Here is a 19774-nt window from a genome sequence, read left to right on the forward strand (position 1 = left end):
TGTTTCACTATGTAGGTCAAGCTGGTCTCAAACTCCTGACCTCAAATGATCCGTCCACCTCAGCCTCCCAAAATGCTGGGATTAACAGGCGTGAGCCACCGTGCCTGGCCTGTAAATTTTTTGAGAACTGTCTCCTCGTCATCTTGGTAACTTCGATATACCTAGCATGTATTTGCGTAAGAAATTGAATAGACTTGGCCGGGCGTGGTGGCTCATGCCTGTAATCCCAGCATTTGGGGAGGCTGAGGTGGGTGGATCGCCTGAGGTCAGGAGTTCAAGACCAGCCTGGCCAACATGGTGAGACCCTGTCTTTACAAAAAAAATACAAAAATTAGCTGGACTTGATGGCAGGTGACTGTAATCCCAGCTTCTTGGGAGGGTGAGGCAGGAGAATTGCTTGAACCCGGGAGGCTGAGGTTGCAGTGAGCTGAGATTGTGCCATTACACTCCAACCTGGATGACAGAGCGAGATTCCAACTCAAAAATAAATAAATAAATAAGAAAGAAATAAAAGGTAGTGACTAGAATAAATTGAATAGACTTAAAATTTTTTTAAAGCAGTATTTATAGGTACATGCCATATAAATGAATTAGATCAGTTTGAGCACATTGTATGATATATTTGATTTAAATTCCAGTGTACCCTTTTTATCTAGTTGCAGACTGCTAGCAAAGTTTGTGGATCAGCAGCTGGTCCACACTTTGAGGAACATTGTCATAAGTACTTTTTTCCCTCTTAAAAAATTGTAGAAGCAGTTAAAGGTTTATAATTTGCTGTGTTAGTTGTTAAAGTTGCTAAACTCAGCAATTGCTTGATTGCTTATTTAAAGTTGTACTGTAAAAGCCATATTATAATTAACTTTTATTATTTTCTAGAAACTATCCAACTCTGGCCAATATTGAAAGAAAGAAGAAGTTAAAACTTGAAAAGGAAAAGAGAGGCGCGGTATTGACGACAACACAGTATGGGTGAGTTCTCGTGCTTATGAATAATAAAAAGGAGCACAAATCAAAATCTTAAAATCCTTAAGTACTCAATTCTGAAATCTTTGCTTTTATAACTTACTTACTTAAAAAAGATCAATTTATCTTTTTTTTAACGCCAACCTGATAGCACAAATAGTTATATCTTAAAGTAAGGATTACCCTATATTCATATGGTTTTCAAAGGATAGATAATTAATAAGACCTTTCAATCTTTGTCACCCAGCTAATTAGTTTCCTCCCAGAGGCGATCCATTTTATCCTTCCAGAGATACCTGATGTCTATACAGCAGGTAGATGATAGAGACAGTCTTTCCCCTCCTTTTTTTGATACTATATTTGCTTTGTTAGCCATGCAGTATACTTAGAGATTGTCCCACATTAATGTGTAACAAACCTCATTATTTAAGGATGTGGCTGGGCACAGTGGCTCACACCTGCAGTCTCAGAACTTTGGAAGGCTAAGGAGGGAGGATCACTTGATCCCAGGAGTTCAAGACCAGCCTGGGTAACATAGCAAGACCTTGTCTCTACAAAAATAAAAACAGAAAAATTAGCCGGGCATAGTGGCATGTGCCTGTAGTTCCAGCTAGTTGGGAGGCTGAGGCAGGAGGGTCGCTTGAGCCCAGAGATTGGAGATGGGTGCTGCTGTACTCCAGCCTGAATGACAGATCAAGACCCTGTCTCCTTTAAAAACAAAACAAAACAAAACAGAAACAAAAACAGGATGTGTAGGAAGCTTAAGGATGTCCCACAGTGTCGTTTTTTTAACAATTAGCTTCTTGTTGATGGATATTTAAGTTCTTACCAACCTTTTGCTAATAAAAAATGTTTTCATATTGCCCTTATACATAACAATATTTTACATATGAGTAAATATTTCTGAAGATAGATTACTAGAAATTGATTTGCTGAGTCAAAGAGTTATGTGTATCTGTAATATTCACATATACTACCGAATATCTGTTATGGAGCTAGACCAGTTTACTCTCCCACCAGCAATGTATGAGCTATGTTCCCCCCCAACTCCCTCACTTTCATAGAAGTTTTAAGAATTTTTTCCATTTCATTTTTTATTGAAGTACATTATAATATATGAAAAATATAGAAATCTTAAATGCGCTTGAGGAATTTTTATACACATACACACATACACCACTCCCATCCCATACATCCATATAACCTCCACACAGGTGAATGTACATAACTTCTTCACCTCATGAAGCTCTCTTAAGCCCTCTGCTGTTCAATGCTTCACCACAAAGGTAACCCCTTTTCTGATTTCTGTCATCATAGATTATATTACCTGTTCTGGGAACTGTAGATAAATGGAATTATATAGTATGTATTCTTAAGTGTATGAGTTCTGTGGCCCAAAATTATTTTGTGAGATTTATCCATGTTGTGTATAGTTGTAAAATGTTTTGTTTTTATTGCTGTATAGAACTTAATTGTGAGGATATATATGTATTGTACTGTTAATGGACATTTGGGTTATATGGGCTAACATAAATAAAGCTACTGTGAACATTCTTTTACCTGTCTTGTTTACATAGGGCTCATTTTCATTGGTCATATAAATATGCTAGGTCATAGGATATCCATATGTTTAGCTTTAATAGATATGGCCAGTTTTCCAAAGTGGTCGAACCCGTTTAAGACTTCTACTAAATGCATCTTACTGCTCTGTGTCCTGGTCAGTGCTTGGTAAGTTACACCTTTTCCTCTTGTCATAACATTTTCCTCCTGTCTTATGGTTTTAATCCCTTTTCATGTGCTTATTGACTATTTGAATATTCTCTTGTGCAGTACCAGTTCAAGCCTTTGACCAGTTTTTAATTGGGGTTGCTTTTCTGATTTGTAAAAGTCATTTACTCAGATACAAATCTTACTTTGGAGTATATATATTGCAGATACATCTCACAATATGTGGCTTGTCTTTTTATTGTCTTAATGGATATCCTTTTTCCTTTTTTTATACAACAATAACTGTTCATTGCTCAGATATTTGGGATCAGCTAGGAGTCAGGCATATCTGCTGATCTTGAGAAAGCTCTGTTAAAGCCGGGGATTGGTCAGTGATAGTTAGGATAGCTATGTAGTTACTATTTTTAGGGCTCTTCCTTCTTTTGTGTAGATCCATCTTTCCATCTGATGTCATTTTTCCTCTGTCTGAAGGACTTCCTTTAATATTTCTTGTAGTGAGAATTTGCTGGGAATTACTTCTTTCAGCTTTGTGTGTCTGAAAAAGTATTTTGACTTTTTGAAAGATACTTCTGCAGGATATGTAATCAGTTAACAGTTTTTCAAATGTGTAGTACTCTGAAGATGTTATTCCATTGTCTTCTCATTATCATTGTTTTCAATGAGAAATCTGTTGTCATTATTATCTTTTTTTATCTATGTAAATGTGTTTTATCTCTGGGTTCTTTTAAGATTTTTCTCTTTATCACCAGTTTTAAGCAATTTATGATGTGTCTTGGTATAGTTTTCTTTATGTTTCTTGTCCTTGACATTTGTTGAACTTCTTGGATTATAATTTTTATCAGATTTGGAAAAAATATTGGCCATTATTTCTGCAGATGTTTTTTCTCTACCTTCCTCTCCCTTTCAGACTCCAGTTGCAGGTATAATAGGCTGTTTAAAGTTGTCCTATCGCTTACTGATGCTCTTTTCATTTTTTAAAACTTTTTTTCTCTGTGTCTCATTTTAGATCATTTCTATTGCTATGCCTTCATGTTCATTAATCTTTCTTATGCAATGTCTAATCTTTCATTAGTCTCATGTATATGTATATTTTGTCTCAATGTAATTTTGCATTTTTTATCTCAGACATTGTAGTTTTTATTCTTAGACGTTTGATTTGGGCTGGCCATGGTAGCTCATGCCTGTAATCCTAGTGCTTTGGGGGGCCAACGTGGGAGGAGTGCTTGAGCCCAAGAGTTCAGGACAGGCCTGGGCAACATAGCAAGACTTTCTCTATGCAAAAAAATTTAAAAGTTAGCTGAGCATGGTGGTACACACCTGTAGTCCCAGCTTCTCGAGAGGCTGAGGCAGGAGGTCACTTGAGCCCGGGAGTTCAAGGCTACCGTGGTCTGTGATTGTGCCACTGCCCTCTAGCCTGATTGACAGAATGAGTCTCTGTCTCATTAACAAAAAGAAAGGTTGGTTTGGTTCTTTTCTTTCTCTACTTAACTTTTTAAACATAAAGAATACAGTTATAGTAACTTTTAATCTCTCCCTGCTAATTTTAATATTTGTGTTGGTTCTGAATCACCTTTTAATTGATATTTCTCTTTATTTTGTGTTATATTTTCCTGCTTTGTTGCATACGTGGTAATTTTTTTTCTTTTTTTGAGATGGAGTCTCGCTCTGTCCCTAGGCTGGAGTGCAGTGGCGTGATCTTGGCTCACTGCAACCTCTGACTCCTGGGTTCAAGCCATTCTCCTGCCTCAGCCTCCCGAGTAGCTGGGACTACAGGCATGCGCCACCACGCCCAGCTAATTTTTGTATTTTTAGCGGAGACAGGGTATCACCATGTTGGCCAGGATGGTCTCAATCTCTTGACCTCGTGATCTGCCCACCTTTGCCACTCCTGGCCCCATGCCTGGTAATTTTTTATTGGATACTTGACACTGGAAATTTTACATTATTGGGTGCTGTATTAGTCCATTTTCACCCTGCTGATAAAGAATACCCGAGACTGGGCAATTTACAAAAGAAAGAGGTTTAACTGGACTTACAGTTCCACGTGGCTGGGGAAGCCTCACAATTGTGGAGGAAGGCAAGGAGGGGCGAGTCACATTTTCTGGGAATGGCAGCAGGCAGAGAGAGGAGAGCTTGTGCAGGGAAACTCCCCTTTTTAAAACCATCAGACCTCATGAGACTCATTCACACACTCTCACAAGAACAGCACAGGAAAGACCCACCCCCATATTTCAATCACCTCCCACCGGGTTCCTCCTATGACATGTGGGACTGTGGGAGTTACAATTCAAGATGAGATTTGGGTGGGAACACAACCAAACCACATTAGGTGCTGTATATTTTTGTGTTTCTATAAATGTTGTTGAACTTTTTTCTGGGAACACAACTGAGTTACTTAGAAACAGTTTGATCCTTCTGGGTCTTGCTTTTAAGATTTGGTAGACAAAACCAGAGCAGTGTTTAGTCTGAACCTAACTACTCACTACTGATGTAAGATCTTACTGGGTATCTTACCCCATGCCCTATGAAATATGAGGTATAAATAGGACCTAGTTATGACTCCGAGTGAAGATAAGGTGCTGATAACTCTGATCTTTTTGGATGTTTTTTTCTCCCAACTTTGGGTAGTTTCCTGACAAATACATGCCGATCAGTCTTCTGCTAAATAGTCCAGAGGGTAAATCCTCTGCAAATCTCTAGAGTTCTCTCTCTCTCTGTAGTTTTTTCCTCTCAGGTACATCCTGCAAACTCTAGATGTATTGCTCTCTCTGGTGTCTCAACTCCAGTTCCTCAACTCAGGGATTCTACCAGGTCCCATCTGGATTCCTCTTCTCTGCAGTCTGGAGACTCTTAAGGCTGTAAGCAGGGGCAGTTGTGGGGTTCACTATTCATTTATTTTCCATCTTTCAGGGATCACTGCTCTTATTGCTTGATGTCCTATGTCATAGAGACCGTTGTTTCTTCATTTTGGCTAATTTTTTGGTTATTTCAGGTAGGAGGATAAATTCAGTCCCCGTTACTTTATTTTGGCCAGAAACAGAAGTTCTTAATATGGTGTCTTTTATAAATAAAAGTTGCAATTTTCATGAAGTCTGATTTATTAATCTTTTATTTTTGTGGTCAGTGCTGTGTGTATTCTGCCTTAAAAAATATTTACTTACTTGGAGATCATAAAGCTATTTCTTTATGTTTTCTTTTAGAAGATTTATTGCTTTGCCATTCTGGTATATGGCTAGAATTAATTATTGTACATAGTGTAGGGGTTAAGGACCTTTAAAATTTTTTTCACATATGAATTACAGTTGATCCAGTACTAATTGTTATACCATGCAGACCCCAACCAAAAGTAACCTGGTACAACAGTATTAATATCAGACCAAATAGATTTAAAGCAAGATGTGTTATTAGGGATAAATAGGAATATTTTATAATGTTAAAAGAGTCAGTGCAACGACAAGAAGACATACCAATTCTAAATCTGTATGTGTCTAGTAATATAGTTTTAAAATATGTAAAGTGAAAATTTTGAAACAAACACAACTCTTGAGCAGAGAGACAAAAATCCTATACAAAATGTTAGCAAATTAAATCTGGCAGTATGTAAAAAGGATAAACATCATGACTAAATGGGACTTATTCCAGGAACATGTTTATTTATCACACTAACACAGTGAAGGAGGAAAATGCTATTAACTTAATGAGTAGGGAAAACAGTTTGATAAAATGTACTACCTGTTCATAAAAAAAGACATAGCAGCAAACTAGTAGTAGAAAATAATTTCTTTAATCTAATAAAGGATATCTATCAATACTCTATAGCTATATCATACTTAATGGTGCAGTAGTGATCACTCCCCCACCTCCCGTAAGATTAGAAGCAAGATAAAGATGTCCAGTGTTACCACTTTTATAAATGAATTTAGCAAGGTTGCCAAATACATGTAAAATCAATATTTTAAAAATCAACTCTATTTCTGTAAAGTAGCAACAAACAATTAAAAAGTGAAAACTTAAAAGATACCATTTAGAATAGTATCAAATGCCTAGGAATAAACCTAACAAAAGATTTGCAAGACTCTACACTCAAAACTACAAAACATTGCTCAGAAAAATTCAAGGCCTGCATAATGGAGCAATATATCATATACATGGACTGGAAAACAATATAATTATCTTAATTCTCCCCCAAATCCAATTGATTATAGTCAAAATTCCAGCAAGTTTTTATTTTTATTTTTATTTATTTATTTAGGTGGAGGAGGGATGGGGGAGATTGATAAGCTTTAAAATTACAGTGTGTCACTTAATGACAGGGATACATTCTGAGAAACGGGTTAGGCAATTTTGTCGTTATGAACATCATAGAGTATACTTACACAAACTAAGATAATACAGCCTACTACATACCTAGGCTGTGCAGTAAAGCCTATTGCTCTTAGGCTACATCCCCATACCATGTGTTACTGTATCCAGTTGTAACACAATGCTAAGTATTTGTGTATCTAAATATAGAAGAGTTTCAGTAAAAATACACCATTAAAGGTAAAAAATGATATACCTGAATGGCACACTTACCATGAATAGAACTTGTAGGACTGGAAGTTGCCCCGGGTGAGTCAGTGAGTGAGTGGTGAGTGAATGTGAAGGCCCAGGACGTTACTATACACTAAGACATTACAAACATTGTACACGTAGGCTACACTAAATTGTTTTGTAAAAGTGATTTTTTACTTTATGATGTTATGACATTACTGGGAATTACTTAGCTCTGCTATAATCTTACAGGACTGCTGTCATATATGTGGTCCATTGTTGATCAAAATGTCATTATGTGGCACATGATTGCATATGAAAATACAAAGGATCTAGAACAGCAACTAAGAAAGCTAGAGTAATGAAGATAGTGTCATGTCATCCAAGGATAAATAGATAAATAGAGCAGAATAGAGCCCACAAACAGATCCACTGAGAAACAATCACCTAACTTACGATAAATCTGGCAGTATAATGCAGTGGAGAAAGGATCGTGTTTTCAACAACCTATTCCTTTTAAACTTTTTGTGTCTCTATATTTAAAGTGTGTCTCCTATATATTATATAATTTTGTCTTCTTAGTGATCCAAACTGAAAATCTTTGCCTTTTAACTAGTGCTTAGTTCATTTACATTTAATGTAATTCCAAATATAGTTAGTTGGGTTTTTAATTTGTTCTTTGTTCCTTTCTTGCCTTCTTTTGGATGGAATCTTTTTTTATTCCTTAATCTCTCCATTTTATGTACATCTACATTTTTATTTACATTATACCTTTTATAACTATTTTTAGATGGTTGATTAAATAAACTTTTCCTTTCAAATGATTGTCAAGTGGTATAACAGAACTACTACCTCGAAGGTGAAATAGAGTGCAAATAACAGATACACTACTTTCTCAGTTAAGTCTTATAGATGTCATTAGTGAAGGATCTTTTTAACTCATTACTTATTAGTGAATACCTTGATGATCATTCAAGCTAGCTGTGGTCAGATGCTATAAGAGAAAAGATACAGGGAAGGCATCTGTGAATGGGAACTTAAGGAAAGTGGCATCTCTTCATTATCCTTATGGGGCCAGTGAGCCAGAGGCAGAAACTAGACCTGTTTTCTTTGCACTGACACTGTCAGGTTCTTAGCCTGACATCTGTGGATGGACACTGGAGATTGGTCCATGGCGTTCTGCAAAATTTGAACTATACCTATATATTAATTTTTATAATGAGATTCTCCAAGGGTTATTATGACCCTAAAGGGATTAAAAATCTCTGGGTTGCAGATTTGCAGACATAAATTAAACATGTTGGTTTAACAAATTATTTCAAAAATGTTATGATAGTAAACTCCTATTAGGCTTAATGTGTTATCTTGCTCTAACTGTGAAGTACTGTATTATCTTAATTCTATGTCCCTATGATTCCCATTGTGTTTAAAGGAATAAACAGGCTTAGGCATACAAATATTTGTGCCGCAGACACAGCCTATAAGTGACAAAATTGAGATTTAGATGCAGATTTCTAATTAATCTGTTTACTGCATCCTCCATTATTAATGAAAAATGAATTTTGCCCAATAAATGACAAACTGTCAAAAACCTATCTTTGTGAAAACTCAGTTCCACCACAGAATACCTTGTGTTACTGTCTACTATGAAGGAACCTTTTTTTAACTGTCTTTCCCGCCCCTGCACACACACACATAGTTTAAGTTAGAAGATGCTCACATAAATACTTGCTTTCTTTTTTGTTTCTTTTTTTTCTGGAGACAGTCTTGCTTTGCTCAGGCTGGAGTACAGTGGCACAATCTCGGCTCACTGTGACTTCCACGTCCCAAGTTTAAGCAATTCTCGTGCCTTAGCCTCCCGAGGAGCTGGGACTGCAGGCGCCTGCTACCACGCCCAGGTTATTTTTTATTTTAGTAGAGACAAAGTTGCCCAGGGTAATGTCGAACTCCTGAGCTCAAGTGATCCGCCCACCTTGGCCTCCCAAAGTGCTGAAATTAAAGGCGTGAACCACCGCACCCAGCCAATACTTGCTTTCTTTCTAAAAGTAGTTGTGGCTGTTGCAAGGGCACTTGATTTGAGCTGGCTGTGAAATTGCAATAGCTTATGTGTTGTGATAGGCTTATAAAGTAGAGAAAATAGTACCTGTCTTACCTATTTCAGAGGGTTCATGAAGGTCAAACAAGGCATATTTGTAAATGCTTCAGAAACTTTAACTCCTTAAAAATGAGTAGATAAGGCTGGTGTACTCATGCCTGTAATCCCAGCACTGTGGGAGGCCGAGGTGGGTGGGTCACCTGAGGTCAGGAGTTCGAGACCATCCTGGCCAACACAGTGAAACCTTGTCTCTACAAAAATACAAAAATTAGCCAGGCTGATGGTGGGTGCCTGTAATCCCAGCTACTTGGGAGGCTGAGGCAGGAGAATCACTTGAAACTGGGAGGTGGAAGTTGCAGTGAGCCAGGATCATGCCATTGCACTCCAGCCTGGGCGACAGAGCAAGACTCCGTCTCAAAAGAAAATAAAATGAGTAGACAAGAGTGAACATACTTTATAAACTCTAAGAAACACTTTCAGCTGGGGGCGGTGGCTCACATCTGTAACCCCAGCACTTTGTGAGGCAGAGGTGGGCAGATCATGAGGTCAGAAGATCGAGACCATCCTGGCCAACATGGTGAAACCTTGTCTCTACTAAAAATACAAAAATTAGCTGGGTGTGGTGGCACATGCCTGTAATCTCAGCTACTTGGGAAGCTAAGGCAGGCAAATCGCTTGAACCTGGGAGGTGGAGGTGGCAGTCAGCCGAGATAATGCCACTGCAGTCCAGCCTGGCGATAGAGCGAGACTTTAAAAAAAAAAAAAAAAAAAACACTTTCATGTACAATAGAAGAATGAAAGAATGCTGCCAGTTAAATTGGCCTTTAATGATGATACTATGCAGCCCAATTTCAGAAGGATAACAATATGGGTAGAAATTTGCAGCATAGAATCAATAAGGTGTGGTATATTGTGGGTTGCTGTCCTTCTAAAGTTCTATCATAGGCTTCCCTGTCTTTGCAAGTCACTGGAATTTCTTTTATTTTGGTCTATTTAATGTACTAGGCTACAAATGATCAATTTTACAACTAAGTTTCTTTTGTATCTAGTAGTCTTTTTCAAAATTTTCTTGGAAGGTCGGTGCCTTTTATGTTAAAAATTGCAATTTTCTTACTCCAGAAAGATGAAGGGGATGTCCAGACATTCACAAATGGCAAAGATCAGAAGTCCTGGCAAGAATCACAAATGGAAAAACGACAATGCTAGACAGAGAGCAGTCACTGGATCAGGCAGTCACTTGTGTAATTTGAAGCCAGAAGGTCCACCTCAGGCAAATGCAGATCCTCTTGGTGTTTTGATAAACAGTGATTCTGGTAAGCTAAACAGGAAGATAACATTTATAAGTGTATAGACAATGATGCTGAAGTTGATTATTCACAGCCTTGTTTGTGGAAGGTTTAATATCAAGTGTATAACAATGCAGAATGATGCTTTTGTTTTGTTTTTAATGGGAGCATCTTGTTTAAAACGTCATTTCAGAACATCTTTTCTGAGTCTTGGGTGGGTACATGGGGAAGGGAGGCTATAGGAGAATGTTGTTGCTGGATAATTTTCATTAGTATGATGTAACCTTAGAAATTTCTTAAGATTGTTTTGAATGTATTAATGCTGTACATTCAAGTTTGCTCAAATATGTGGATTTTCCCTTTACCTATAAAGCAGCAATTCTAATGGAAGTCAGTATACTTTATGCTACTGAGCATGAACATGATCTCTGGGCAAAAAGTACTAATTCATTATGTTTGATTAGTACTGTTCTTCTTCAGAGCATAGGTTATATTTATATATATTTGTCCTTGAATTTCCTTTAAAACGTATAGGGCAAGTTACCTTGCTTATTAGTTGAAAAATAAAAGCATTAAAATGCTGCTATCACATACAGATATCATTTAGCCTTTGAGACTCCATTTCTCTTCCTGAAAAATGAAATGTATATGTAAATATTTATACTATGTTTTCCTCCAGTAACATTGTGATACTTTATCTAATTGCATATGCTTTGTACTGCAAAGGAATACCCAAAGATTATTAGTGAGTAAACTGACATTACTGACATTGTAGATTTGATTGTAGCCTGTTTAACTTGGATGATGTTGGCTTCTATGATAATCACATGGCAAGTTTTTGAACTTATGAATGGCAAGAAAAGAAAGGATAACTAATTCACTGACTGAATTAGGATGGAAAAAGATCATTGCATAAGGGAACATTAGACTAAGTAGAAGATAAAATTTAGTAAAAACATTAATGATAGGTTAATACCAACTAACACTTATTGAATAAGGCACTTACTGAGTTCTATATGCTTTATATAGATGAAGTCTTCTCATGACAACCTTTTACACATATACCACTATTGTTTCCATTTTAGAAATGAGGAACATAGAGACTAACATGTTTATGCCATTGAAAGTAATAGTAAAAAATGCAGTTACTTTTGCATCAACCTAATAGTTTACCTGAGTCATTCTGCTCATTAGTGGCAGAATGAGAATTTGAACGTATGAGTCTCACTCCGTCAGTACACTGCACATCCTTTAAATGTGAAGTCTGAATTGGTTTAAAATACTGTTTGAGTCTAGGATAGTTGAGATGTGAGAGACAGCAAGAAAAAGGCAGATGGTATTTTGAGCCAGTGCTGAGTTTACTCTTGGGCACTGATTTTTTGTTGTTGTTGTTTTCTTTCAAAAACTTTTAGAGAGAGATCACTTGCTTCTTCAGACTTGTAATGTGTGGCCTTGATGACAAAAGACCATCTGTACTCAAATATAAGCTTTTATGTCATTAAAACACTTAAAACACAAATGTGAAGACTACCATTATAATCAGTAAGTTACTAATTTGAAAATTATGTAATTTTTTTACGTCGTGCAATTTTCTAAATGAACACTTGAAGGACTAAGACTCTGATATTGGATAATCTTTGTTGTCTTCATTTTGTTAACTTAGCTTTGGTAGATGGTTAATACTGTTTTCCCTTTTTTTAAAAAAAGAAAGTATTTCAGTATGTACTCATCTAGTAAAACACCAACTAAAAGACGATTGTATCTTGCTTCTATTTAAGCTTGTCTTAGTCCTCAATAGATGCCTTAGACATGAGAAACAGTGGTAAATCCTCTCATCCTTATTGGTAGAAATAACTCAGTTGGATTCTGAGAAGCAGTTGAAAGAGAGATCTCAGGCCGGGCGTGGTGGCTCACGCCTGTAATCCCAGCACTTTGGGAAGCTGAGGCAAGTGGATCAACTGAAGTCAGGAGTTCGAGACCAGTTTGGCCAACATGATGAAACCCCGTCTCTACTAAAAATACAAAAATTAGCTGGGCGTGATGGTGCATGCCTGTAATCCCAGCTACTTGGGAGGCTGAGGCAGGAGAATCACTTGAACCCACGAGGTGGAGGTTGCAGTGAGCTGAGATCGCACCATTGCACTCCAGCCTGGGCGACAGAGCGAGACCCGGTCTCAAAAAAAAAAAAAAAAGAGAGAGAGATCTCAAATAATTTTGTTTTGGTTTAAATGTTGAAACCCTTACCTATAATGAGGGTCAAGGATGGGAACATGCCTGTTTCGAGTGTCAAAGATGAGAACATGTATCTTGAATATAAAAGTTACCCATATAAGCTACAAATTTATACTTTTGAATATTTAAAATTTTTTTAATTTTTATAATATTGTATTATAACCAAGGAAATCACAATGCCAATGATCAAATTATGGTAGCTTAATTTTGTAGGAAAGCTGTCATTTAAATTCACCTTATCTTTTACCTGGGATTTCCTCTGGACTTTGATATTTTCCAAATCTGTTTTAGACCAGGGGTACAGTTCCTTGGCCTATTAGGAACTCCAGCAGGGAGCGGGGATGGGGAGGCGGGGAGCAGCGAGCAAGCATGGCTTCATCTCTATTTACACCCATTCCCTGTTGCCTGCCTTACTACCTGTGAGCTCCGCCTCCTGTTAGATCAGCGGCAGCATTAGATTCTCATAGGGGCGTGAACCCTGTTGTGAACTGCACACGAGGGATTTAGGTTGTGTGCTCCTTATGAGAATCTGATGCCTGATTATCTGTCAGTGTCTCCCATCGTCCCAAGACGGGACCGTCTAGTTGCAGGAAAACAAGCTCAGGGCTCCCACTGATTCTACATTATGGTGCATTGTACAATTATTTTATTATATATTACACTGTAATAATAATAGAAATAAAGTACACAGTAAATGTAATGTGCTGAATCATCCCAAAACCATCCCCAATCTGCCACCCACCCTCTGTCCTTGGAAAAATTGTCTTCCACAAAACTGGTCCCTCGTGCCAAAAAGGCTGGGGACCGTTGTTTTAAGCCATAGGTTCTTTAACTTTTCACTGCAGGTATAGCTACAGATAATCCATCCCCCTGTTTTCATATGTCCTAAGTCAGGCTTGTCCAAACCATGGCCCAGAGGCTCATGCCGCCAAGGATGGCTTTGAATGCAGCCCAACAAAAATTTGTAAACTTCCTTAAAATATGAGATTCTTTTGTGTGATTTTTGTTTTTTTAAAGCTCATCAGCTGTTAGTGTATTTTATGTGTGGCCCAAGACAATTCTTCCAGTGTGGCCCAGGGAAGCCAAAAGATTGGACACCGCTGCCCTAAATATTCTCCACTCTCCAAATATATTTTTTCCACTTGTTTGGAGGCAGCTTCTCTTACCTTGGGCCAGAACCAGCCAACCTTAAAAGCTGGTTATTCAAGTTGTCAGTGGCAGGCCAGCGGCCAGCATTGTGATAACATGACCCACTGTTCTCATATGGCAGTTGACACTTTTTAGCACCAAGCTCACTTTAATAATAAAGTTCTCCCAATTGCTTCAATTTTTTGCCTTTTTCTGGCTCAGAACTTAATCCAGACATCAGCACTCACATTTTAAACAAGACTCAAGTTCTAGAAGATTTTCAAAAATTTCAGATCATGCTTGGAAAATCATTGCCTGGGCTTACCTTTTCTTTATTGTATTTGGTGCTATGTGTACTCTCAGTAATTGTGCAGCTACTTTGAATTGAGAATTGACATTGTTTTGATGGGAAAGCCTTTTATTTAAAGGAGTCTCCCAATTTATCAGTTTTGAGTGTGGTTTATTGTCTGTCATTAGATTTCCTTACTAGCATATTTTTTATTTCGTTGTGTATTCTGCTGACTGGCCTAACTTAAGGATTGTTTTTTCTTTGTTTGATTTGGTATCTCATTAGTTAGCATCCAGTTCATTTTGTTGCCATTGGTTAAACACATATGCAACAAGTTTATGGCTTTCCTGGCCTGTAGTTTTAAACAATAAGTCAGTTGTCTGAGCTAGAAAGAAAGCGGGTCAGTAAGGTGGCATTGAGCATCTATGACTGAGGTGCCTCAGTATCCACAAGACAAAGGCAACCCAACTTATTAGTCATTTGTTAAAATATAGCTGTTGTCATAGAACACTGGGACATAAGTCTAACTGCACACTCACATAACCTAGGTTGTTTTAAAGGTAGGCATTAACATAAGAAAATAAGCTGGCCCAGCACATCAGGTGTCATGGATACCCATTGTTAACTGCCTTCTTTGAGAGTTGGAGACTATAAAGCAAAGTCCATATTTTTGAGGGTGACTTTGAAACATTTAAGCATTTTTATTATTGTTATTAAACATTTTAAACTTTTAAGCATTTTTTAAAGAATACTTAATTACAAATCTTGGGCTAGAGGATATAATTGCGCTGTGCTCCATAAAGGCAATAGGAAATAGTGGGATGGGGGTTGGTGGGCAGGGGGTACGGATAAGTAAGTAAAGAAATAAGTTACAGAAAGAAGCCAGATAGGAAGTTTTACAGCTGGTGTTTAGAGTGGACAAGACATTCAAAGGGCAATGTTATTTTGCTACTTTCCTTTTGGTGGGTATTTATAGGTCCTGTGTTTGGCTTACCCAGCACTGTAATTCACTATAATGCCGAGGATTTCAAAGGAGTCTCCCTGCCTTCCAGAAACTCATAGTCTAAGGATAATTTTTAAGATGATTGCATTAGCTTATTTTTTTGGGATGGTGGGAACATGATGTGTATATATGAGAGAGGTGAGATTTACCTTAAGAAAAGTATCGCTAATGTTTTAATGGTAAGAGAAATTGTTTGAGCTCGTATTTTATAAAAATGCTGAAGTCTGGTTTTATCAGATCAATTGCTGCTATCTCGATACTAGTATTTTCAGTTTAGAAAGATGTTTTAGCAGCATTTTAAAAATGAATTTTCTTGAGTATTATCTTGTCAGCCAGTACAATGCCTTCAGCATAGTCTTTACAGATAGGTGCTAAAAATGCCTGCATTAGAGCTGCTAGGTAGATCCCAGGGACTTTTTTTTTTTTTTTTTTTTAAGATGAAAAGTCACTGTAGAGGATGTTCTGATAGTGCCAAAAGGACAGTATTTTTCAAAGTGTTATTACATGTGGTTTGTCCCTTAAACATTTAACTGAGTGGAGAAGAAAACATAGGGAAAGAGTTATTTTGTGAATTTGTAACTTACCCTTTGGGTAAGTCAAGTATACTGAACTTTGACACTCCTAGGAAAAAGTACACCTAGGTCTCTAATTGTAGTTTCCAAATGCTATTCTACAGGTAAAGGAACCAGAGCCTCTTGGAGAAATGGCTGATTCTGGGGTTGGGACAGAGAAAATATAAACTGAACCTAGAGCATCTCATAGTGCCAGAAAGTAAGAAAATACTCAAAAAATGTGAAGGTGTGGGCATGTCAGAAGGATACTAGAAAGAGTTCTCAAGGGCCAAAGTTGGAACAATTGGTGCCACAAAATAAATAATAATAAATTATAACCCTCAGAATAGAATAAATATCCATGAGTCTATACTGATATCAATGCCTAAATAAATAAATAAATGTGGGGGAGGAGGGACAGATCTTTCTTACAAAAGAATTCTAATTATTAAATGTAGAAGAAATGAGAGAAATAGCAAGTCAGCTTTAGAGCACCAATAATTGTTTTGGGCAAGATCCACTGATGAATGGTAAAATTAGTGGTGAAACGTTAAAATGAAACAATATTTACTATGGCCTCAAAATATCTCCCCCCAAAATATTTATTTATTAATTATTAATTACCGTGGTTTTAACATATGTCCAAAATTCTTTGATATTCCTTACTTTAGCTGAAACTTAATTCTTCTTCCCAGGAGTGTGAGCTAAACTTAGTAACTCATTTCAAAAAATATAATAATGAAAGAGAAAAATTGTAACTTTGTAGCAGAGAAAGCAGGCAGACCATCAAGCGGTCAAAGTCAGCATTACCAGTAATAAGTCCTACTGATACCATGGACCTGGGATGTGATGAGAAGGGCACATCTCTGTGGTATTCCTCCCCAAAATCCATAGTCTCAGTCTAATCTTCAAAAATGTCAGACAGACCCAAACTGAGGGACATTCTAAAAATACCTGACAATAATCTTCAAAGTGTCAAGTTCGTAGAAAACAAGGAAAGACTGAGAAACTGTCACAGATTTAGAAAAGATTAAGGAGTCATGACAACCGAATGCAGTGTAGTATAGCAGATTGTATCCTGGAACAGAAAAAAGACGTTAGTGGAAAAGCTGGTGAAATTACATTACAGTCTGTAGTTTAAATACTAGTGTGGTACCAGTGTTAACTTCTTAGCTATAATAAGGTACTTTAGTTATGTAAGATGGTAACATTAGGGAAGCTGCATGAAGGGTATATGGAGACTCTGTACTATCTTTGCAACATTTGTATAAATCCAAAATTGTTTCAAAATACAAAGTTTGAAAAAGAAGCGAGGAGGGAAAGGACATTAAAGCCTTGCCCTCTGCTTCATGAATTGGATTGTGAGGAATACAGTTTTCCAGAGTCAGTTTCCCTTTGTTTTTTTTTCTGTTATTTTCTGATTATAAAAGTAATACAGAAAATGTGGGAGCTGGGCATAGTGGCTCACGCCTGTAATCCCAGCACTTTGGGAGGCCAAGGGGGGCAGATCACTTGAGGTAAGGAGTTCGAGACCAGCCTGGCCAACATGGTGAAACTCTGTCTCTACTAAAACTACAAAAATTAGCCCGGCGTGGTGGCAAGTGCCTGTAATTCCAGCTACTCAGGTGGCTAAGAGGAGAATCGCTTGAACTCAGGAGGTGGAGTGCACTGCACTCCAGCCTGGGTAGCAGAGTGAAACTCCATCTCGAAAAAAACAAAAACAAACAAACAAAAGACAGAATTATAAAGATGAGTGAAGCTGAGTAAAATAATAGAGAATAGTGGTCAGAGAAGGAGATATGCTCTTTTATCTGAAGTGATCAGTAAAGGCATCTCTGATAAGGTGACATTAAGACATCTGAATGAAATGTGGGGCCGATACCTAAAGGAATAGCAGTCAAGGCAGAGAGACTGTCATAGTCACCCCAGCCTTTAGTGACCACAACCCTGATCAGTCAGCAGCCAGCAACATCAAGGCAAGACCCTCCGTCAGCAAAAATATCACAACTTCCTGAAGTCTCAGATGAGTTTTAGCATTTTTTAGCAATGAAATATTTTTAAATTAAGGTACAAACATTATTTTTTAAGACATAATGCTATTGCACATTTCATGTGCTACAGTGTAGTGTAAACATAACTTTTATATGCACTGAGAAACCAGAAAATGTGTATGACTTGCTTTATTGCCATATTCACTTGATTCCAGTGGTCTGGAACCAAATCCACAGTATCTCCAAGGTATGACTGCGTATCAAATAACTGTTTGGAGTTTTACTATAAAAGGGAAGAAAGAAATGGAGCTATAGCTAGGAGGCATTGTTAGCATTATTGTGGACCATAAAAACACTTTGATAGGATGGCTTCATTTTAAGAAGACTTTATATGTCTGTGGGAAGCATTGTAGCTCACTGATAACAATTTGGATTTGGAGTCAGATAGCCAGGCTTTAAATTTGACCCAACTGATTTGTAGTTATCTTAAGGAAAAGTTACTCAAATTCTCTGGATTTTTGTTTCATCACTCATCACATACCTCATAAGGATTAGGTCAGATCATGCTTTTGAAGAACATAATATTCAACTATTACTGTAATTTTTGTTACCTCTCTTTGAGTCTTGGAAATAAATGCTACAGTTTGGTCTTCCATCATTCAACCAATGAATGGAAAGTCTGCATACTAACACTGTGGTAGATTTCTGCTTAATCTCCTCGTAATTCGCATAAACTACACACTTTCCTTTCCCTTTATTAATCAAGGAGAAAAGGTAATTTAGCTTAAAATTGACAAGGAGTACTTTTATAGGTATGATGGTGGGTAGTGAGGAGAGAGGATTTAGCTTCATCCAGCAGAAGGTGGCAGTTGAACATTCACATAGAAAGATACTCCCATTTCCTACTGGCATGCTTTGGTTTCCCCTAGACCGGCTTGGTGAACATTAAATGCTTAGTCTTGAAACATTTTATCTTGGTTTTGGGTTGAGTTGGTTAATTAAATAGACAAATTACTTATTGTCTTCAGTGAGGCCTTATTTTTATTGGTTGTCTAGAATAGAGTTAATAGATTGTTAGAGCTGCCAAAAAGAAATGTAATAGGTGGTGTCCTGGGGCTACAACTACGCTTGCTGGGCCTGGATCAAACACTTTACATTTGGCAGGCACTTTAGTATTATGCTTGGTAAATTATCATGGTTGCCTTGTTTATTTAAGTTCTTGTTTATTTAAGTTTTAAATAATAAAAACTCTGGGTGGGCTGGTCACAGTGGCTCACACCTGTAATCCCAGCACTTTGGGAGGCCAAGGCAAGTGGATCACCTTGGGGCCAGGAGTTTGAGACCAGCCTGGCCAACATGGTGAAACCCCATCTCTACTAAAAATACAAAAAATTAGCCGGGCATAGTGGTACACACCTGTAATCCCAGCTGCTCAGAAGGCTGAGGTAAGATAATTGCTTGGGCCTGGCAGGCAGAGGTTGTGGTGAGCTGAGATTATGCCACTGCACTCCAACCTGTGTGACAGAGCAAGACTCTGTCTCTAAAAAAACTTTGGGTGGATTAATTTCAGCATTACTGTTTGACTAAGCCTATAGAAATGCTTTGAATATTATTTGGATCCCAAAAAAACAGTCTTAAAAACAGTTAAAAGCATAGGTATGTTAATATTTCATTTATTTCTAAACCTAATTTTCAGAGGCAGTGATCCCAATCCAGTGAAGTTAAATAAAGTTTGGGCCTTCCTACTACTTGTAAATGAACAGCAAAGACTATGTAATTAAGTTAATTTAGAGTATGCTCAGATTGTATAACCTGTGAAGCATGCTGAGTAACTGAGCTCTATATAGTTTCCTTTTCCCCCACTGTCTCCTCTGGGGCAAATGGTTTCTTGGCCCATGAAGATGTGTAAACCAGGGGGAGGTGTTCCTGGCCTCCTAGAATTCGTTTTTTGGAAAGATTAAGGAAATGATCAGAA

At 37.5% G+C, this 19774-nt stretch overlaps 1 protein-coding gene across 1 annotated transcript in view; it reads left to right on the forward strand.

Moving 5' to 3' along the window:
• NUFIP1 (nuclear FMR1 interacting protein 1) overlaps window positions 1-19774 on the forward strand; it is a 53462-nt gene that overhangs the window by 23066 nt on the left and 10622 nt on the right. The window contains exons 6-7 of the mRNA XM_023187332.1: window positions 877-969; window positions 10439-10632. Coding sequence (XP_023043100.1) covers window positions 877-969; window positions 10439-10632 — 287 coding nt within the window. The remainder of the gene's footprint in view (window positions 1-876; window positions 970-10438; window positions 10633-19774) is intronic.

This window comes from Piliocolobus tephrosceles, chromosome X (genome assembly GCF_002776525.5).
Source record: "Piliocolobus tephrosceles isolate RC106 chromosome X, ASM277652v3, whole genome shotgun sequence".
NCBI classification, from domain to species: Eukaryota; Metazoa; Chordata; class Mammalia; order Primates; family Cercopithecidae; genus Piliocolobus; species Piliocolobus tephrosceles.